General features: G+C 38.7%; 1 protein-coding gene across 14 annotated transcripts in view; it reads right to left on the bottom strand.

Moving 5' to 3' along the window:
- The window catches only part of GANC (glucosidase alpha, neutral C), a 73219-nt gene that overhangs the window by 33967 nt on the left and 16279 nt on the right, over window positions 1-22973 (bottom strand). For 10 of the 14 annotated variants that reach the window (XM_060419122.1, XM_060419126.1, XM_060419124.1 and 7 more), the window contains 8 exons: window positions 19254-19436; window positions 13325-13373; window positions 11228-11294; window positions 9679-9775; window positions 8207-8387; window positions 7827-7980; window positions 4031-4266; window positions 811-937 (listed from right to left, as the gene is read on the bottom strand). In XM_060419122.1, the coding sequence (XP_060275105.1) occupies window positions 811-937; window positions 4031-4266; window positions 7827-7980; window positions 8207-8387; window positions 9679-9775; window positions 11228-11294; window positions 13325-13373; window positions 19254-19436 (1094 nt within the window). The remainder of the gene's footprint in view (window positions 1-810; window positions 938-4030; window positions 4267-7826; window positions 7981-8206; window positions 8388-9678; window positions 9776-11227; window positions 11295-13324; window positions 13374-19253; window positions 19437-22973) is intronic. The other 4 variants (XM_060419123.1, XM_012181279.5, XM_060419127.1 and 1 more) reach the window with 1 other exon arrangement.

Raw genomic sequence — 22973 nt, 5'->3', positions numbered from 1 at the left:
AGCTGGGTAATGAATGAGTGCCTTGCATCAAACGTAAAAGATAGCCGATACAGAGGCATAGTCTGGTGAGAAGCTGATGAAGGCAATGCTGAACTCCAGTGACAATCACTAGTCCTCTCAGACCCAGAGGGCAGGGGAATGCCAATGAACAAGCACCAGGATGGACCCTATCATTCACTGATGGCCTCAGACAGCCCTAGTAAGGATTATGGCAGATATCCTGGAGTGAACCCTTTGTTCTTAAGGAGGGCAGAGACGTGTTTGTAAGTGGTACAGGGAGAAGAGGAATGCATGGGCTTTCTCCATTGTGTGTGAATTTATGATAGAGTGCCATCAGATGATAGACTGGTACTTCCCTTTTGTCTGTGAGGAGTTTCTACCAAGGCTTTAAATTAATGATTTCTGAAATGAAGGCTTCAGAGTTGTCAGGGGCAGCTGAGATCACTCATGAAAGGCTGGAAAGTCAAACCTATGGGCTGTTGAGGCAAAAAAGAAAAAAAGCGCAGGGAGAGACATGCAGGACTCTTCTCTTTTCCTCTTCTTCTGTTCCAGTTCTCTGGCTTTTAATTTTTATTTGCTAAGGGAAACAGCATGTTACTGAGGTTTGCTTATTTATTTTTCAATCATTCACTGACTTTTAAATGTATACAAAGAACACCATACCAGGTGTTAGATGAAAGATATAAAAGATGATAATACCTTTAAGGAAAGGCACCTAAAATATAGCATGTGACATCTATAAGAAATTAATGCAGCCTTCATTAATTGGGGCTAAACAGTGGATATCAGGTGAAAAAGATGACATCTTACCAGGCCAGCATACACCTTCAAAGTCTCCTCCGTCATGATTCCTCACAAAAAAGCCCTGTTCTTTGGCCTTAGCATACACTGAGTAGTTGGGATCAACCTTGATGTGGGGGTCACTAATGACCACAAGCTGTCAGGACATAAAAGTTTAAAGATCTCATCAGTTTCACATAAGTCATATGTTCATTTATATGTTTTCATCATAGTTTTGGAGTTCACATTTTACTCAAAACAATTGTGTTGTGCTTAGTCACTCAGTCATGTCTGACTCTTTGCAACCCATTAGACTGTAGCCCACCAGGCTCCTCTGTCCATGCGAATTTTCAGGCAAGAATAGTGGAGTGGTTGCTGTTCCCTTCTCCAGGGGATCTTCCCTACCTGGGGATTGAACCTGTGTCTCCTGCATTCAGGCGGATTCTTTATCTGCTGAGCCATCGGGGAAGCCCATAACAACTACTATTACTGAGATATTTCAGACACCAGTAAAACCCTATCACCTTTCATGTGCTCATGGGAATATAAATTGATATCAAAACCAGGTCTATTATTTTTCACAGTGATTTCTGTCCCTCCAATACATGTTCTAATGATCATATTTATTAAGATTCTATCTCTTTGTGGTGCTGAGTGCTTTACATAAGGATTAAGTAGGCAGGCCTCTGCTCCCTGGATACCTAAGAGGCTAAGATAACACAAAAGCAAACATTAAAGAAAAGAGAATTATTAAAAATAAACAAAAAAAAAAAACCCAAATCCAATGGTACAGCCATATTTAGGAAGGAGTGAAGTGTTAATTGCTCAGTCATGTTCAACTCTTTGCGACCCCATGGTCTGTAGCCCACCAGGCTCCTCTGTCCATGGGATATTTCAGACAAGAATACCAGAATGGTTGTCATTCCCTTCTCCAGGGCATCTTCCTGACCCAGGGATCAAATCCAGGTTTCCTGCATTGCAGGCAGATTCTTTACCATCTGAGCCACCAGGGAAGCATTTAGAAAGGAGGTTTGAAAAGAGCTATGATCAGAGCCCCATGTCTTTAGCATCTTTAGCATCTCTCCTTGCCCTTCTAATACCATCACTTTCACCTACTTGAGGGCGTCAAAACCATCTATTTGGCTAGAATAAGCTTCTAATAATCATCCTTCATGTGTGTTAAAATCTACTCTACACACTGAAGTTTAATCCTCCATTGCTAAAAAGCTTTAAAAATATTAAAATGTGGTAAGATATACATAACATAAAATTCACTATCTTAACCAGTTTTAAGTGTGCAGATAAGGAATCCACCTGCAATGCAGGAGACGTAGGAGACCTTGCAGTTCAACAGTGCTTTCACAATGTTGTACAGTCAACGTCTACAACTCTTTCCATCTTGTAAAACTGAAACTCTATACCCATTAAAAACAACTTCCCATTGCCTCCTCCTCTCTAGCCCTTGGCAGCCACCCTTCCCCCTTCTGTCTCTAGGATTTTGACTGCTTTAGATATTACAGATTAGTGAAATCATACAGTATTTGTCTTTTTGTGATGGGCTTATTTCACTCAGCATAACGTCCTCAAGGTTCATTCACGTTGTAGTAGCATGTATCCAAATGGCCTCCCTTTTAAAGACTGGGTATTTTGTATCATATGTATATACCACATTTCCTTTATCCATTCATCTGTCAGTTAGCTTTTGGGCTGCTGCTGCTGCTGCTAAGTCGCTTCAGTCGTGTCTGACTCTATGCGACCCCATACACGGCAGCCCACCAGGCTCCCCCGTCCCTGGGATTCTCCAGGCAAGAACACTGGAGTGGGTTGCCATTTCCTTCTCCAATGCATGAAAGTGAAAAGTGAAAGTGAAGTCACTCAGTCGTGTCCGACTCTTAGCGACCCCATGGACTGCAGCCTACCAGGCTCCTCTGTCCATGGGATTTTCCAGGGAAGAGTACTGGAGTGGGGTGCTTATTGCCTTCTCCAAGCTTTTGGGCTGCTTCAATAATAAACACCAAAAAATGTTTATTAATTGGAATATTAAGAGTTAACAGCATTGCCTCAGAACACTGTAAAAGGCCTGGGGATCAACAGAATGGGTTGAAAAGGCAACTTGAATCTCATGGATAGGGACTGAGGGATCCGTTCATGAGATACATACGGGATTCTTCCCCCCCCTTTTTTTTTCTCCTTCACTCTTTTCATTGTTGCCATGACCACCACCACCACCACACCTGCATTATATACTTTCCAGTGCCGTCTCCCCGTCCTCGTTTTCTATTTTAGTTCCTTCCTTGGCCATATGAACAGGTTGAGTCCATCAGGGAAGCATGCAGGAAAAATAGTGTACTAAAGAATCTGACTTCATTTCTGACCAACTGTTAAGAGCTTCAAGCCCCACCATATCTTCAGGCCCTTTACCCTTCTGCCCACACCTGTGCATACTGACAAAGCCCTGATGCTTCCTTCTTTGGGGCCAACAAGAAGTTCAAACCACACAAGCCCTAGCGCATGCACAGGAACCCTCAACCCCAGTTCAACACTTACTTTAAGGTAACCACCTTAAAACCTGAGCCTGTCTCCTTTCCCAGCTCTCTTAGGCCATTTTCAGAGGAGCTTGGGAGCAGCTCTGCACCCCTAAAATGCCTCGCTATAGGACTAATTAACCTGTTCATACCCTTTTGGTGCCAGTGTGATATCATCAATCTTGACATCAAATCAAATTTTGCATGAGGTGCACCCATCACATTAGTACACGCTGGTCACGATGAATGGAACCGAATGGTAGGCCCCTTCATCCTTATGGGAACCTAGACCCACTAAGGTAGCCGTAGATAGCGTTATCACTTTTTCACCAGAGCTTTTCTATGATCACAATTACAGTTACACTTGAAAGTACTATTTTCCGGCCATTTTTTTTACAAGATGGTTCTTGTTCAGTAATGTGCCAAGGCAACTTGAACATTTTTAAATGCTCTGCAATGAAAAGGTTCAGAATGCTGTCTTGTGCATGCATGCATGCTAAGTCACATCAGTTGTGTGCAGTTTTTTGCGACCCCATGGACTGTCGCCTGCTAGGCTCCTCTGTCCATGGGATTCTCCAGGCAAGAATACTGAAGTGGATTGCCATGCCTTCCTCCAGGGGATCTTCCTAACCCAGGGATCAAACCTGCATCTCTTACATCCCCTACATTGGCAGGCAGATTCTTTACCACTTGTGCCACCTAGGAAGCCCACTGGCTTATTTTACCTTACGTTTTTTGCTCCTGAGCAGATCTTGCATCCTTTTGGGGTTTGGGAATCTTTTCTTGTCCCAGGTGAAGTACCTCTTGCCCTCTGTGTGCTCTATGTCCAGCCACATGACATCATAAGGAATGTTATGTTCATCAAATCCTGCATCCACTGCCTTTACATCCTGCTCATCTTCATAGTTCCAGCGGCATTGATGGTACCCCAGAGCAAAGAGAGGGGGCATGGCTTGTGTGCCTAAAAGGGGGAGATGACAACTGAGCCAGGTACCACCACAATGTTAATTGTACATTTGATAAGTGTTTCCTGAATATCTACAAGGTCTAAGCACTGAGTCTCACACTTAGGGCATCAACAAGAAAGCATTTTGTTTATGCATTCATCCTTTTTAACAATTAATTAGCTTATTTTTGACTGTGCTGGGTCTTCGTTGCTGCACCAGGACTTTCTCTAGTTGTGGTGAGTGGAGGCTTCTCTTCGTTGCAGTGCACGGGCTTCTCGTTGCAGTGGCTTCCCTTGTTGCTGAGCGCAGACTCTAGATGCATAGGTTTCAGTTGCTGTGGCACGCAGGCTTTAGTTGCTCTGCAGCATGTGGAGTCTTCCTGGACCAGAGACTGAATCCGTGTCTGTTGCATTGGGAGGTGAATTCTTATCCACTGTACTACCGGGGAAGACCATGTTTATCCATTCATTTCTGATGAGCACTTGGCATGTTTCCACTTTTGGGCTCTGGTAAACAATGCTGTAGTCATTGTTGGCATACAAGTATCTGTTCAGTTTCCATTCAGTTCAAGTATATATCTAGGAGTAGAACTGCTGGATGAGTGAGGTAGGGTTCTGTAGAGAAACAGAATCGAAAGGATATGTGTATATGTGTATATGTATTTATACATATACGGAGAAAGAAAATGACTGACTGATCTTAAGGAACTGGTTCATGTGATTGTAGGGGCTCGTAGTTTTGGATTCTGCAGGTAGGCCAGCCTGGAAACCCAGGGACAGGTTGACGTTGCAGCTTGAGAAAAAAGACAGTCTCGAGACGGATTCCTTTTACTTTAGGGGATGTGTGTGCTCAGTCGCTGGGTTGCGTCCACATCTTTGTGACCCCATGGACTGTAGCCTGCAAGGCTCCTCTATCTATGGGACTCGCCAGGCAAGAATATTGGAGTGCGTTGCTATTTTCTCCTACAGGGTAGCTTCCCAACTCAGGAATCGAACCTGTGTCTCCTGTGTTTCTTGCACTGCAGACAAATTCTTCCACTGCCGAGTCACCGGAGAAGCCCCTCTTTAGGGGGACACCAGAGTCCTTTTTTCTCAAGGTTTTCAACTGATTGGATGAAACCCACTCACATCACAGAGTATGAGTCTGCTTTACTCATAGTTTACTGATTTAATTATTAATCTCATCTGAAAAAATAACTTCATAGTGACATCTACACTAGTGTTTAACCAAATATCTGGGCACCATGACACACAAAATTAATCATCGTGCTGGGTCATATGGTAATTCTATGTTTAGCTTTTTGAGGAACTGCCAAACTGTTTCCACAGCAGCTGAACCATATTATGTTCCAACCACTAATGTATGAGTTTCTAATTTCTCCACATCCTCACCAACACTTACTATTTTTTCTCTCTCTCTCTCTCTCACTTTTCTTTATGATTTAGCCATCCCAATGGTTTTGAAGCAGTATTTCATTGTGGTTTTAATTTACCTAATGCTGTTGCGCTTCTTTTCAGGTACTCGTTAATCCATCTATACATCTTCTTTTGAGAAATGTCTATTTAAGCCCTTGGTTCATCTTAGAATTAGACTGTTTCTTTTTGCTGTTGAGTTGTAAGAGTTCTTTATATATTCAGGATACTAGACCCTTATCATATATATGATTTGCAAATATTTTCTCCCATTCTATAGTTTGGCTTTTCACTTTCTTGATAATGTTCTTTGACTCACAAAAGTTTTTAGTTTTAAAGAAGTGCAACTTGCAACTTCCCTGGTGGTCTCGTAGTTGAGACTCCCTACTTTCACTGCAGAGGGTGTGGGTTAGATCCCTGGTTGAAGAATGAAGACCCCACATGTCAAGTGGCACAGCTGAGAAAAAAAAAAGGTCCAATTTATCTGTTTTTTTCTTCTGTTGCTCATGATTTTGGTGTCATAGCTAAGAATCTGTTGCCAAATCCAAGGTCATGATTGACCTGTTTTCTTATAAGAGTTCTACGATTTTAGTTCTTATATTTATTCCATCAATCGATTTTGAGTTAATTTTTTGTATATGGTATGAGATAAGGGTCCACCTTCATTCTTTCGCATGTGGATATCCAGTTGTCCCAGTACCATGTGGTTAAGACATAATTATTTCTCCATTGAAAGGTCTTGAACATTTATTGAAAATAAATAGGCCAAAGATCTATGGGTTTATTTTCAGACTCTCAATTTTATTCCATTGGCTTATATGTCTATCCTTATGCCAGTACTACACTGTTTGGATTACTTTAACATTGTAATAAGCTTTGAAATTAGAAAGTGTGAGTCTTTCAACATTTTATTTCAGGATTTTTGGGCTGCTCAGGCTCTTTGAAATTCCATATGAATTTGAAGATCATCTTTTCTATTACTTAAAAATGACATTGGATTTTGACAGAGATTGTAGTAAAAATAGATTGCTTTTAGTAGGATTGCCATCTTAATAATATTAAATCTTCCCATCCACGAACATGGAATTTCTTCTTATGTATCTTGGCCTTCTTTAGTTCAGGATTTTGTGTTTTGTTTTGTTTTGTTTTGTTTTTTTTTGTAGTTTTTGGCATACAAGTCTTTTACCTCCTTGGTTAAGTTTATTCCTGGGTATTTTATTCTATTGGATGTTACTGTAAATGGAATCGTCTTCTCAATTTCATTTTTAGATTGTTCATTCCTGGTGTGTAGAAACACAACCAATTTTGTGTGTTGATCATGTGCTGTACAATGTAGGTTAATTGTGGGTGTGTGTGTATGTGTATTCTTTGGGATTTTATATCATATAGTATCACACTGTCTGTGAATAGAGATAATCTTATATTTTGCTTTCAAAGTTGGATGGTTTTTATTTCTTTTTCTTGCCTAATTTCTTTGGCTGGAACTTCAACTACAATGTTCAGTAGCAGTGGTGAAAGTGGGAAACCTCATCTTGTTTCTGATCTTAGGGGAAACCTTGCAGTCTTTCAGAATTGAGTATGAGGATAGCTGTGAATCTTCCATAAATGCCTTTTATTATGTGGAGGACGCTTCTTGTTATTCCTAGTCTTCTGAATGTTTTTATCATGAAATAGTGTTAGATTTTGTCAAATGCTTTTTCTGCATTAGTCAAAATGATCTCACATATCTTTTAAAGATAAAAATGCTTTAGTGCTAATCCCAGAGGTATATTTTAATGGAGAAGACAACATATAAAAGTTCACATTGGGATACTGGTTACCTGAGATAAAGGTAGAGAAAGCCCAGGGATTAAAGGGGTTAAAGGTAAAGAAAGTCCAGGAGCCTTTAAGGCTCCAAGAAAGGCAGATGGGTGAACATTAGTGACTAGAGAATGGAGATTACCAGCCCCAGTGGAATGTTTAACCATTCCACTGGTTAAAGGGAATGGGATGAGATGCTGAATGGGATGAGAGTAGAAGGATAAATGCTTGCTTCTTAAAAAGCTTGCGTAAGTTGTTTATAAATGCTATATCATGTGCAACAAATGTTCATTTACAGTGATTCTACACGGTTTAGAGGAAACACAATGGAACAAGAAACTGGCATTTCCACATGCAAGTACCTGTAAGGTATGAATACTGCTTGAAGACGTCAGAAGGAGTAGGTCCTGTCAACAGAAAAACATCAATAATTCCACTCTCTGACATCCAGTGCACATCAGTTCGAAACCCGACCTTTTGTTTAGCAGCAACTGGGCCCATCTGGGTCAGTGTGTACTGAAAAAGGAATGGAATGAAAGTCTGAAAAATGTCCCTCTAACCCACAAGACCCACCCTTATGTGTGTAATAGTCTGTTCCTTTGTACACACCAATAGCCTTCCCTAGTTATACTGTAGACTCTAGTGGCAGAAGACTGCCACTAGAAATCCCTGAACTATGATTACATTTCACTAGTTTTGTCTCTTCTATAAGTATGGTATGCAGTCATGATCCGTAGCTCACCTTTACAGCAGGTTCTGTTTTGATCTCTACTAGTGTTTCTGAGGCATTTAGCCAAAAAATGCCTAGAGTTCTGCCCAGTTTGTGGGCCAGGAGATAAGGCACTGAACCATAAATGCCCATTTTGTCATGTATTTTATATCCATAGACATCTAGGTTATAAAGACGGTAAGCATCACCATCACTGAAACATACAAAGAAGGATTACAAATGACCATCATGTATTTATTATTAGTGAATATTATAGCTCCATTCTCCCCTGCAAAGCTTCCCTTATAGCTCAGTTGGTAAAGAACCTGCCTGCAGTGCAGGAGACCCAGCTTTGATCCCTGGGTTGGGAAGATCCCCTGGAAAAGGAAATGGCGACCCACTCCAGTATTCTTGCCTGGAAAATCTCATGGACAGAGGAGCCTGCTGGGCTGCAGTTCATGGGGTTGCAAAGACTCGGGCACGACTGAGTGACTAACACTTACTTACTTCCCCTGCAAAGACTTGGGTCCTATACATCTTTCAAAGCTCAACTCTTGACCACTTTTTTAAAGGTTTCCTGACTCAATCTGGCTGAATATGATCCTCCTCCTTTGATTCCTTTGGCATTTCTTCATGCTACTATTGGCATGCGTATCTCATATCTTAGATATCTTTTCTGAGTATCTCTTATGAGGTGAGGACCGTTTCCTATGAATCTTCCACAGTAGCATGTAAAAACTAAATTGACAGATTTGGTGAGTATTTCTCTGTCACTAAAACAAAACGATAGTGTCCTAACATGCCTCCACAGTGCTGAGTAAGGAAAGATTAGGAACTGAATTGAGGTAGGAAGCACGGAGCTCAGGTTGGTGTGAGAGCAACACAGTTTCTGATTCACTTGTCACCATGTCTACCTATCATCTAAACAGCATCTGAACCAGGCAAATTTGACCAGACTCCTTCAGTTCTGCTTCTTCTTCGTCTGATACCTCTGGCATTTTTTGGTCAATGGTGTTAGTTGGAAATAATCTCCCCAAGGGAATCCAAGGTGATATGAGATGCCACACTTTCCCACTCTGGATCACTGTCCTTTTTTAGTAAAAGCCTTTTTCTAGGTCACTGTATATTTCCCAGGGTTCCCCAGAAAGGACTTGAGAGACAAAAGCAAAACCCAGGAAGGTGATGTAACGAAGGTCTTCCTGCTACTTCAACCATGAGTGTGTGCATGCTCAGTTGCTCAGTTCCATGTTTTTATGTCTTCTATACTTTTAAGTTCAGCATTACAGTTTTTATAATTGTCTAATTTTTGCTGCAAAACAAAATAAAAATTGAAAACCATCGCTCTGAGTGATCATTAAAGGGAAATTCTTAAAGCTCTACAAGCAGTATCAAAGAGGGAAAGGCCAGGCACATATTAGCACTGACCCAGGTATCGCACATGTTTTATTTTCAAACTTTTCCAGTCCAGAAACCAGGGCCTCCTGTAAGAATTCTTTTCACTTTACCTTGTGTTTTTAAGTTGGTGTGAGTCAGCATGTTGCGGGATTCCGTAGAGATGCTCAAAACCATGCAAAGAGAAATCCAAACCAATGGAGGCAGGACCTACAGGGACCAGGAGAGTGACTGACTTTTGCTTCTCAATGGGACAATCAATTAATGAGATTCAGTTAACTACAGGACTAGCAAGATGACTAGACTATGGATCAAGAGACCTGAGTGCGCCCTGATCAATCACATATGCTGACTCTCTGTACTTTGTTGTATTCAGGTGTTGTGGGGATACAAAAAATGCACAAGGCTAAGTTCTGGTCACTTATTAGTCATGTTTTCTTAGCTGTGTGCTACAGTTCTCTGTGTTCCCACATTTACAGTATATTTCTTTTCTATCTGTAAAATATGATTACAAAGTTTTAGATTTTTTCCCTACATTTTCCTGAACTATATTGCATAATTGCTTGCTTTAGGAAGAAGAGGGTAGTGAGCACTTTTAAAGCTTGCCAGCTGAAAGGCTGCGTGTCTTCTGCCTGATCGTTCATTCTTACTGCATACAAGAACTGTGAGGTCAAGGGCACCAGGAGTACCTCCCCTAGCTCCTCAATATACACCCCCTTCCCTGTAACTGTAGATACAAAAATTTCTTTTAGCCAAAGATAAAGTCCTTTATTTAACAATTATTTTAGAGATATGGGAAAAATGAAAGTAACTAGGAGAGAGAACATTGATTTAAATTTACTCTTGGGTAAAAGTATTTGACATCAAACGGTCCTTATTTGGAGGAGTTTAAGGAAAGGGGTTGCTATAGATAAGATACAGAAAGGATTATAATGTTACATAAAGGAGAGCCTTAGGGCTCCCCTATTTATAACTTTGGGCTACACTGTCAGTCCTGATCATTATACTAGGCTATAGAAATAGATGCTAGATCAGAGATTCTCAAGGAGTTAAGAGAAGGTCTGTTATTCTACAGGGTAGGGAGGAAGAAGGAGAAAAGTGAGTATTTTTTCCAACTAAACAAGCCCCAAGTATTTGAAAAGTTATCTCCTAAAGAGACAAATTCCCTCCCTGCCACCTACATTCCCTAAGTCTCCCCTCATCACTAAGCGTAGTGAGAAATGTCATAGAGGGTCACTCGATACTCACATGAATAGTAGGGAGGCCTGGAAAAGGTTGAGAACCACTGGCTTGAAATGTTGGACCTAATGAGCTGGGTTTCTCATCACTTGACTCTCACAAAAACAGAATGTAGAATTTGCAATTGATTCACTGAAGAGTGCAAGCAATATGCTGACCTAGGTCCCTCTATGAAACCAGAAGCTTCATGAGGCCTATACTTCTCTTACACTCCCCACAAGTCATACACTCACTATTTCCCTATTGCAATGCATTACTGAAGAATAGTGGTCCCAAATATGAGATTTCTGTTCACCTTACAAAAGTCACGTGTTTAGGTGTCAAAGCTCAAGGGACTTTTAGATAGAAACTTTTGGCTATTTTGCAAAGAACTGTTTTGGAAAGAACTGTTTGGAAAGAACACTACATCAATTTTAATTGTACCATTAACTTTGACATCCACAAAATTTTCAAATTTCTCCTCCCACAGGCCCAGTTCCTCTTGATTTTCCTGTTGGTACAAAAAAGAAAAAAGGTAGCAAACTAAGGCTATATATTGCAACACATGTGGTTACCACAATAGCACATTTATTTGATTAGGAAATGAGTTCATCTTTTAAAAGACCAATTTGTGATATCAATATATTAAATTAGATCTGTGTTCTATATAAATGCCATTAATAATCCTTGTGATCTACAGCTAACATGAATATATTTTTTATTGTGATAAAATATATATAACTTAAAACTTACCATTTTAACCATTTTTAAGTGGCGTTAAGTACATTCACATTATTGTGCAACCAACATCACAATCTGTCTCCAGAACTTTTACAACCTTCCAAACTGAAGCACTGCAACCATTAACAGTAACACCCCACCTCCCCTCCCCTCAGCTCCTGACAACCACTTTTCTAGCTCCTGTCTTTATGAATTTGACAATTCTAGATAACTTGTATAAATAGAATCATACTGTATTTGTCCTTTTGTGACTGGCTTATTTCACTTAGTATAATGTCTTCAAGATTCATCCATTTTGTAGCATGTGTCAGAATTGCCTTCCTTTTTAAGGCTGGATAATATTCCACTGTGTGTACATACCTCATTTTGTGTGTACATACCTCATTTTGTGTGTACATACCTCATTTTGTGTGTGCATTCATCAGTCAATGACTCTTGGGTTGCTGGATTGTTTCTACCTTTGGGCTACTATGAATACTATTCTGCTATGAACATAGGTATACAAATATTTGTTTGAGTCCCATTTTTACTTTTGGATATATATCCATAAATGTAATTGCTGGATCATGTTGTAATTCTATGTTTAATTGTTTAGGAACTGCCACACCATTTGACATGAATATCTTTACAAGAGCTAAAATAATGGGAAAGTACTTTGAAAAATGTAGTTTTTATATAGGTAAAGCAAAATATTTAGAGTCAAATAACCTGGGTCTCTTTTGAGAGACTCTAAGCAAAGATTTTGGCTGAGATGAGCACTTTCTCTCACCAGCTCCAATTAGCCAGACTACTGATTGTGTTCCTATGCTGGGTAGAGAGGTCAACTGGGATGGTGATTGCTCAGGTTTGCAATCTTCTGACCTAGAGCGATGAATGTCCTAGCTTTACAGAAGTCTCTTTTTCTCTGGTAAAATGAAAAGTTTTAAAAGAATTGTGTGTGTATATAAAAAGCACATTTCTTTTTAAAAAATGAGCTATTTTCCTGTTTCTAGGTTATTTCTTTATAATAAAAGCCTCTGTAAAGTGAGTCTGTGTGTTGTGTGTTTGGTTCTTTAAAATTACGCCTGAATTCTTGATGCAGGGATTATCATTCTGAGGTCTAGACAGGTTTTAAAGTTTGTGAACTCCCTCAAATAGTATGACAAAAAAATTTTTTTTCTACAGAGATGGTTCATAGCTTTCATCAGATTCTTGTAAGGGGGTGTTTGACTCAAAACCACTGCCTAAGCTGTCTGATTAGAGGTCTCCCCAAAGCTGGTCTAATGTATTAGTGCAAAGATGTGAAGGCACAATAACCATGTTAGTTTTTCTTAAGGGTCAGTTTCAGTCAGTTCTCAAGAGGAAGAAGCATTTGTATTATTAAACTGGAAATGTTTTCCACCTTCCTGATGACCATAGCTACTGTCAGAGACCCTTTGAAGATGCATGTGGCTTTGGAGTAAGAGGTTTCTGGAACATCCAATCTCCAGAATTAAGACAAAATAATCTTTTAGACACAGATATCAGACCATGCATCTCTGCTGAAGACCTTTCCACAGTTTTTCTTTGTTCTTAAAGTCTAAAAAGGTTAATGTGGCTTAGAAGAACGTAAGCTCCATGATAATGAGGGAATTAGATTAGTTTGATGATATACCACCAACTCCTTGAACAGTGCCTGGCCTACAGGAGGTCCCATTTATATACAGTAGAGCATTGACCAACTACCCATCTGTACAAGGGGAGAACAGACCCATTATACTTGTATAATGATGATAATAGTGGAAAAGGTTTTAAAAAGATAAATTGCTCTCTGTAGATTACCTGAGTGGTGTCAACGGATGCATCCTCCTCATTTTTCTTGGTAGCTCTGCTGTAATGTAAAAAAGTTGTTTCACTCATGGCACGACTGACCCAGGTTATTTGCTCAATGATAAAAGATTTTCATTTTGAACTTTTGAGACCCCCATACGTTATATCCTTTAACTTACTAAAAATAACATCATTATAAAAATAAGTTTACAAAATTAAATATTAATGGTGAACATTACCAAGAGCTTGATATCTTATAAAAATGTAGACAGATTTGAATTTTCTTGTTAACTCTTAAAAATAGATTAATCAGTTTTTTATTGTAATACACGCTCATAATCCTAACATAAGCAAGACAAAACACAGTTCCTCTCATGCAGTATTACCCTAGTATGGAGCAAGATGATGCATCATCTTCCCAGATGATTGTGACAACTTATTATAACTTCTATTAGTTTTATTTGAGGGCTCATTTCTTCCCATTCTTAACAATACTGGATTTTATGAATTTTTTTTTAACTCTTTGCCAATCTAAAATTTTAGAAAAGATAATGCATTTCAAATTGAATTTATACCATAAGTGATGCAGACTACCTTTTTATACATTAAATGGTTATTTATAATTCTGTAAATTATCTATTTATACTCATTATACAATAATCTTTTCTTTAGTGTAAAATGCAGCATGCATATAGAAGGTATGTAATGTACGTGCAGAGTTTAAAGACTAACACTAAAGTGAATAACTGTGAACCCACTAGTGAGCATAAACAATAGAAAGTACTTGTTCCTTTGGAGTTCCTCTGTGCCTCTCTTCAAACGCATCTGTCTCTCTAATATTTGCATTCAATGCTACAGATTTCACTTTAAGTACTGCTTTTGCTGCATCCCACAAATTTTGATAAGTTGTATTTTAATTTTCATTTAGTTTGAAATATTCTTCTTTCTTTTTAGATTTCTTCTTTGTGTTACTAAGAAGCATGTTGTTTAATCTTCAAGTATTTTGGAATTTTCCAGCTTTCTGTTGTTGAATTCTAGTTTAATTGCGTTAAATTAATGCAAATCATGCTGACACAGTATGATTTCTATTTGTTTAAATTTCTTAAGGTATGTTTTATGACACAAAATATGGTCTTGGTGAATGTTCCATGTGAGTTTAAGAAGAATGTGTATTCTACTGTTGTTGTATGAAGGAGACTATAGATGTCAATTATATCCAGTTGATTGATGGTGCTTTTGAATTAGAATATGTCCTTATTGCAGAGAAGGTAATGGCACCCCACTCCAGTACTCTTGCCTGGAAAATCCCATGGATGGAGCAACCTGGTAGGCTGCAGTCCATGGGGTCGCGAAGAGTCGGACATGACTGAGCGACTTCACTTTCACTTTTCACTTTCATGCACTGGAGAAGGAAATGGTAACCCACTCCAGTGTTCTTGCCTGGGTCCCAGGGATGGGGTAGCCTGGTGGGCTGACGTCTATGGGGTCGCACAGGGACAGACACGACTGATGTGACTTAGCACCAGCATGTCCTTGTCGATTTTCTCTCTGATGGCTCTGTCCATTCCTGATAGAAGAGTGTTAAGGTCTCTAATTATAACAGTGAGTGAAAGTCACTCAATCATGTCTGACTCTTTGCGACCCCATGGACTATACAGTCCACGGAATTCTCCAGGCCAGAATACTGGAGTGGGTAGCCATTCACTTCTCCAGGAGATCTTCTGAACCCAGGGATCAAACCCAGGTCTCCCCTCATTGCAGGCGGATTCTTTACCAGCTGAGCCACCAGGAAAGCCCAGGTATAATAGTGGATTCATCTATTTCTCTTTGCAGTTCTATATTCTTGCCTTAAGTATTTGATACTCTGTTGTTAGGTACATACACATTAAGGACTGTTGTTTTCTCAGGGAATTGACCCCTTTATCATCATGGAATGACATTCTTTATGCCTAATAACTTCCCCTGTTTTGAAGTAAGCTCTTTCTGAAATTAATAAAACTACTTCTATTTTTTTTCTTTTTTAAAAGCTCATAATGCTCTCATTTATTGGAGGAAAAAAGAATTGTTTTGTGATATTTAGGTGAAAAACAGCTTACTTACAAGTAAAATTCTTTCTCTTTGAAATGAGTTAGTAAAAAAGAAAATCTTTATTATATGAAAGAGCATCTTAATGTGGCATACAAGAATATATTTTTGGATTTAAAAACATAGTTATGCCATCAGCAGCATTCAAAATTAGCTAAGTATCTATACAATTACAAAAATGGATTCTTGTTCTAAGAAAAGTGTTTTAAAAGCTCATCATATTAGAATAGGCACAATATTCTGAAGACATATAAATTTCCCATGGGCTTTTGAACATCCTTACCCTCAATTTCACAATCGGAATGTACAAAAGCAATGGAAGATCAGAGTTCAGAGGTTGTTTATTTTTCCTTTCCTTGTTCAAAGTGTCTAAGACAGGCAAATACATTGAAAAAGGCAAATTAAACATGTTTCACAGCAGAAGATCACTAGATTGCATGTAAATTATGGTTCCCCTTTAGGATATTACCCAAGGACAAAGTTTGTCTGTACTTAGAATAAGGCTTTTACCTCTTCTTGCAGCATGAAAGTTCAATAGACAGGGGACAACATTCTGCCAGAGACCAATCTCAATCTGGTCTCCAATAATGACTCCCAAGGATGCACAGGATATTAAGTCTAGGCTACCATTTATATCAAGGAACTTTTGTCCATCTATGTCTATTTTTAGGTGCTGTTCATTAAATGTTGTGACATTATTTTGTTGTGAATATATAGATCAGTAGTAATTGTTTATTATGATGCTGCGGATTAATTTTTTACTTCAAATAGCCATGTTCCTCCTGTCTAGTAAACTCACTGTTCCCTGGTTTCAGCTCATCCTGTCTATAGAAAAAAAAAAAAAAAAAAACTGCTTTTTTAACATATCCAAGCCCAGTATCAGTTTCTCAGCTACTGCCTATGAAGGACATAATTTTATTTGGTCAATTGACATTAACAATATAGTATAGTGTTAATCGCTCAGTTGTGTCCGACTCTTTGCAACCCCATGGACTGTAGCCTTGCCAGGCTCCTCTGTCCATGGGATTCTCCAGGCAAGAATACTGGAGTGGATTGCCATTTCCTTGTCCAGGGGAACTTCCCGACCCTGGGACTGAACCCGGATCTCCTGCATTACAGGCAGATTCCTTACCATCTGAGCCACCAGGAAGAAGCAATATAAATAATTAAATGGCAGGAATTCCCTTCTGCAGGGTTCCACTAAGTCACAGAGTACCAAATAAATACCTCTGCTCAAGAGTCAATGTCTATCAAAGCCTCTCGCTCTCCAGTCATGTTTCTAACAATACAGTTGTCCTGTTAAACTTTAGCCATTTTAATAGATGTGTGGTAGTATGTCCCTGTTGTTTAATTTGCAATTCTCTAAAACCTAATGGCATTGGACATATTTTTCAAGTGCTTATCGGTCACTTGTACATCTTTGGTGAAATATCTGTTTAAATCTATTATTTTCATGTTAAATTTTGAGAGTTCTTTCTATATTATACATACAACTTCTTGATCATATATATGTTTACAAATATTTTTTCTTAGTCTATGACTTATCTTTGCATATCTCTTCATATGGTCTTTGAATGTGCAGGCACTTTACTTTTGTTTATGTTCATTTTACCATATTTCTTCTTTTGTGGATCATGCTTTTGGTGTAATATCTAAGACCTCTGCCTAATCCAAGGTCATCAAGATTTTCTGATGTTCTTGTCTAGAAGTTTTATGGTCTTAGATTTTACATTTAGGACTATATTATATTTTGAGTAATTTTATTTTTTGATTTTTCATTCTTGTTTGTGGCAACTTCTGAGCTCCTCACATGCCAAACTGGAAATTACAGATTCTTGCCTTTTCATTTTGTTCAAGTTTTTTTCTTGTTGTTGTTTGTATTTTGTTTTTGTGGCTATAATAAAGTTTAAAATTTCTAAGTAATCAAATCCATCTTTTTCCTTACAGCTCTTCAGTTTCTATCACACTAATACAATTAAAAATATTCTATACTTTCTCTTATTTTTATTTTTTTGTGTGTGTGTGTGTTTAATTTTTATTTACCTGGAATTAATTTTTTAAATCATTTGTTTTTAATTTTTGGCTGCAATTGATCTTCATTGCTGTGCCTGGGCTTTCTCTAGCTGCAGCAAGCCGGGGCTGCTCTTTGCTGTGGTATGTGAGCTTCTCACTGTGGTGGCTTCTCCTCTTGTGGAGCACAGGCTCTAGGGGCATGGGTTTCTGTTGTTATGGCTCACCGGCTTAGTAGCTGTGGCTCATGGGTTCTAGAGTACGGGTTCAGTAGTTGCGGTGTATGGGCTTAGTTGCTCCACGGCATGTGGAATCTTCCTGGACCAGGGATCAAACCTGTGTCCCCTGTATTGGCAGGTGGACTCTTATTCATTGTACCACCAGGAAAGTCCTGGAATTCATTTTTGCTAAATGGTCTGAGGTTAAGCCCTAACTTATATTTTTTCCCCTAGGTGGATAATCTGATTTTCCTAACACAAATATAAATTAAAACGATAGAAATATAAACTAGTACGCAACCTCTATGGAAGGCAATTTGGAAACATCTATCAACAGACGTACAAACCATTTGATCAAAAATTATACTTCTATGACTCTGGTCTATGGATATATTTGCATGTATGCAAAATAACACACATACAAGGTTATTCATGAAGTAGTTGTAAAACAACATCAGAAATGGTTTTAAAGTCCACCAGTAGGGATTTACTAAATGAATCATAGTGTAACCATATAATAGAAATGGTGTAGCAGCTTTAAAGAAGTTAGAAACTGCCACATTGCTAAAGAAAAAAAGGGAGGTACAGAATAATGTGTATCATTTGTGTCAGGAAAGGAAAAAACAAAGAATACATTAGCTTTACTGAATAGGCATAAATTAGAAAGATACATAGAAAACTGGAAACATTGATTACTTTAAAACATGAAACTAGGTAGCTCAAAGGACAAATGGTGAGGCGGACTTTACTGGGCTTTATTAAAAAGCCCAACTTAGAAATCACCCTTAAAACAAAATAATAGGAGTTTATTAAAAGGAAAAATGCTTTTAAAATTAATATTTTTAATATAAATAAATAACAAAATATAAATAACAGGCACACAGGGATTTGTTATGCTGATGGTATTTTCAGTCAAAAAAAAGTAAACTGAATTAAATTCATAAGGTACTAACAGTAGGGGTGGCAGGATTATGGGTATTTTAATTTTTTCTTCTTTTCAATATTTTCTATTTACCCTATAATGAACACATTTCTGTGATAAAATAAAAACTTTAACAATAAACTTTAAAAATAGAAATTAGCTGAGACTCAGGAAAAAATCACTGTGTTAAATGCTTTCTGAAATTCATGTAAGATGTTCATTATTTGAATAAAAATAGAACTACAGACTGGAGGATTTAAAAACAATATTGGTAAAAATGGATGAAAAATCTCCTTCTACAACTATCTTCCAACTCACGTGACCCACACACAAACAGCTTTGATCAAGTGGTTGGTTCCAGAAAATTCCTAGACAACTATTCAAGTCTAAGGTAACTCATGTTATTGTAAGGGGGATAAAGTGAAATTCTGTTAGTTCACATTAACATCTATCAAGTTAACAGGATCCTTTTTTAGAAGGGGTAGGGTAGAGAAAGTCATCAGTCAAAAATATAGGATATGTTAAGAGTATCACCTTTGCAAATGTCTGGGAATAACTTTTGTCATCAAGCCTGCATTAGTCTGTCCAGGTGACAAGATGAAATTTCTCAGAATATTCTAACAAATAAAGCAAACCAATTTTCTATGGAGATATAGTCACAATTAGATTTTAAGTTCTGTATGTATTAAGTAACGTGCAAAAATACCTTTGCTTGGGAGGAATCTGCAGCTGCTCAAAGTACAATTGGCCCAGGGAGTTTATGCTCATTACAACCTCTTCTTCAGATACCAAGTCGACCTTGAATGGGTTTGCCGTGACGTGACACTTCAGATCTCCTTTCCCACTTGCCAGCACCAGACTGCCTGTATCCCCTGGGCAAGAAGTCAGCCTGGAAAACAAGGCAGGGAGAGAAAAATAAATTGTTCTAAGTTTATGTGGCTCAGTGAAAATCTCAGTTCAAATTAGTAAATCAATATTCATGTGACATAGCATGCCAAGGCAGTGGAAAGCTGTAATTCAGAGTGTGAGCTTTGGTGTCAGAAACGCTGGATTGAACATAGCTCTAACATACACTAGGTGTATAACTTTGGACAGGTTAATCTTTTCCAGTTCGTGGTTTCCTCATCTGTGAAGTGGAAATGATAAAAGCGAGAACAAACATAGCTTTTTGAGGATTCAATGAGACCACACATGTAAATGAGATCACACAGTGCCTGGCACATAGTAAGTGCTCAGTAAATGTTGGCTATCCTCACCATTATTATTACCTTGGTCTGGACAGTCTAGGAAAAAAGTTTGATGCATAGACTAAACATTTTTCTTTTCCTTCTCTCATTCTAACCATACATAGAGAAACTGAGGAAATAACACAGATTGGGTTATTATCCACTCAGTCCACAGTGAGATGGAAAGGTCAAACTTTTATCTCTTTATCACCTGCTTCCATCAGCCCCCAATTGACAGGTAGACTTTTGGGATGTTTTAGATCCCCCAGGAGTTATGTAAGCTCAGAGGCAGCACTTAAAACCCTAGGTCTAGATATTTCTTTTTCTAGTGCATAGTTACCCTAGTAAATGGTCACAGGCTTCTTTAGGGAGGATTAGAAGGGACAGGTTATAATCTTATTATATCCTTGCAAAATCTTCCTCCATGGATTCTAGGCCTTCTCCTCAAGAAAGATGCTTGGGTTCTAGAAACTAATTCCATTGATTGAGAGATTGTGTCTCACTGTTTATCAAATCTAAATAGAATTCTTTTGATTAGTCTATCAAGTAGGACTTTAGCCCATCTACTTCAGTTTAATGGACTCTTTGACATACTGTTCACTGCCCTGAGGGTTGAGCCATTCTGAGTACCACACAGACCCTGCTGCACGTTAAGGAAACATGTTCTCCTTGTCTCCAACAACTAAATGCTGCTACTTTGACTTTGCTACTTAGAGTCTCATGATCTCCACGGAAACCAGGGAGCCTCTTTTAATGGTACCGTTTCCACCATCGTCTGTAGCTCAGAAAAGACATTCACTCACTATAATGTTTTCCGAGTGTTCCCTCACCAATATATTTCTCAGTGAAGGCAGTTTTTTTGGGGTTCTTTGGAGAACAGAATTAGGGGCTAGATGAGGTAGCTGTATATGACATACCCACTTCAACATTTCTATTTCCCTAAGTCTATGAATCATTTCTTCTACACCGTGCCAAGGAATTTCTGGTATCTCAGCTTCATTCAGCAGAGTCCATAGCTGACTCTACAGATTATACTTAGCCAATCAAGCAAATAATTAGAAGCTCTTTCAGCTGTCCTAGATAGCATATCAAATCTGAATTCTCTAATTTATGTCAGTAAATTTAGCATGATCCTAAAATTATGTTGCTTCTTTCCAGTCTAGGAGTCCTTTAGAAACCATTGCCATGCCTATTTCAGAGGTTTTTGCCAATATAACATCTTCTAATTCTTTAGGCACCTCCTGGGTTTGACTGTAATTGGCTCCCTGGGAATGTTGGGGTCTGACTCTGACAGTGGATCTGGAGGCAGTGAAAGTGGGTAGGAGAGAAGCATAGGGAGCACTGGAATCCCCTGGCATAGTATATTTCAGGTGAGGTCAACATGGAGTGTCTCAGCAAGGTGATGCCAGCCTCATCAGAGGAGAGGGTGAGTCTTTAGCTGAACTGGGAGGCTCGGTGGAATTCTGAGGTTTAGGTACTCAGAGTTATCCAAATGTTCCCAGATGTTGCTATTCAATTTTGAGGAGTCCTATCTTTTCACAGTCGATGCCCTAAATTCATAGAGCTGATAAAGCTCTGAATTCAACTTACACTTCAATTCAGCAAACCATAGAATCTAACCTTGTATCTAACTGTCAGCTATAAGGACTCTATAGTTACAAGGACTCTATAAGAGATGTGTAAGATGGTCATAGAAACCTATTAGGTTTCTGACAATATCTTGAGCTAAGAATTTAAAAGCCTGAAACTACTGTTTTCTTTAAGTTCTTCAGTGAAATTAGTAACAACTGGGCCACCTCAGCATTTTGAATTTCGTATGATAATCGGGCTATGCCGATTGGTCTGCCAGAGCCACACTTTCAATAGGCACGACTTCAGGTGACCACAAGTAGTAATTTAAGTGACTTTGCCAGAGAATGCTGTGGTTTATTGCTAGTTATACTAGTTTGCTAGAGCTGCTACCGCAGACTAGGTGGCTTAAACACAAGAAACTTATTTTCTCACAATTCTGTAGGCTGGAAGTCCTAGATCAAAGTGTCAGCAGGTTTGGTTTCTTCTGAGGCCTTTCTTCTTGGCTTACAGAGGGCTATCCTCTTGCTGTGTCTTCACAAGGCCATCCTTCTGTGTTATCTGTATCCTAATCATCTCCTCTTTATAGAACATCAGTCACATTGGATCAGAGCCCACCCTAATGACCCTACTGTTACTTAATTACCTGTTCAAAGGCCCTATCTCTGAACAGTCACGTTGTGAGGTATAAAGACTTGGGGTTTCAACATATCAACATATGGGGGGGAGGGAAGCATTCAGCCCCAAACACTAATGTTGCATTGTCTAATGAAAACCTCACTACCTTCAGAAAACCTCACTACCTTCAGATCCAACTAGATCAGCCAATTAAGCTCATGTTTCAATCCCTGAGGATCTGTTACTTATATTCATTTCTGATACCAACAATTATGTCAATTAAGATTCAACTGTAGATAATGGAAACAATTCTGGCCATTTCCTAAGCAGAAAGGAAATGACTTAATATGGGGGAATTATGAGCTTACAATATCATGGAAGTTTTGAAGTAGCTGGTTCCTGGCTGAGTGCCCAGTAATGACCCCTAGGACAATACCACATAACTGTAGACCAACAGAACTTCTCTCTCAGCTGGAAGCAGGAAGTTGGGTAAACAGAAGTCAGTGTGGCAATGGCTGGACTCCAGGATCATGCCATCTTAGATGCAATCCAGAGATTAAGAAACCACTGCCCTAACTAGTGGCTCTAGAGTCATTCTATAGCTGCCAATGTATACCAGCAAAATGGGAAACTCGGTTCTGAAATCAGATAACTCGATGGAACCTAAAATACACCAGAAACTAGCTACATGTGAGTCTGGGAAATGGAGAAATGCAGTTTTTAGCTTTCTGGTTACTACAGTAGCCAAAAGCCCTCTAGAAAGAGGTTGAAATAGAAGCAAAACTAAAATTAATATAACATATTTACTACGCAAAACTAATATCACCCTGACTCCAAAACCTGGGCAAAGATACCACAGGAAAAAAAAAAAAAACAACTACAGACCAATTTTACTTATGAACACAGATGTAAAAATGTTAAAGATCTACTAGTAAAATGAACCATCCAGGAGAGTAAAAACTAATGTGACTAAGAAGAAACACACACATACACACACACTCTCATTTGCTAAA

This window comes from Ovis aries, chromosome 7, assembly GCF_016772045.2.
Source record: "Ovis aries strain OAR_USU_Benz2616 breed Rambouillet chromosome 7, ARS-UI_Ramb_v3.0, whole genome shotgun sequence".
NCBI lineage: Eukaryota > Metazoa > Chordata > Mammalia > Artiodactyla > Bovidae > Ovis > Ovis aries.
The sequence above is the reverse complement of the archived record's forward strand: the minus strand, read 5'-3'. Positions and strand labels throughout refer to the sequence as shown.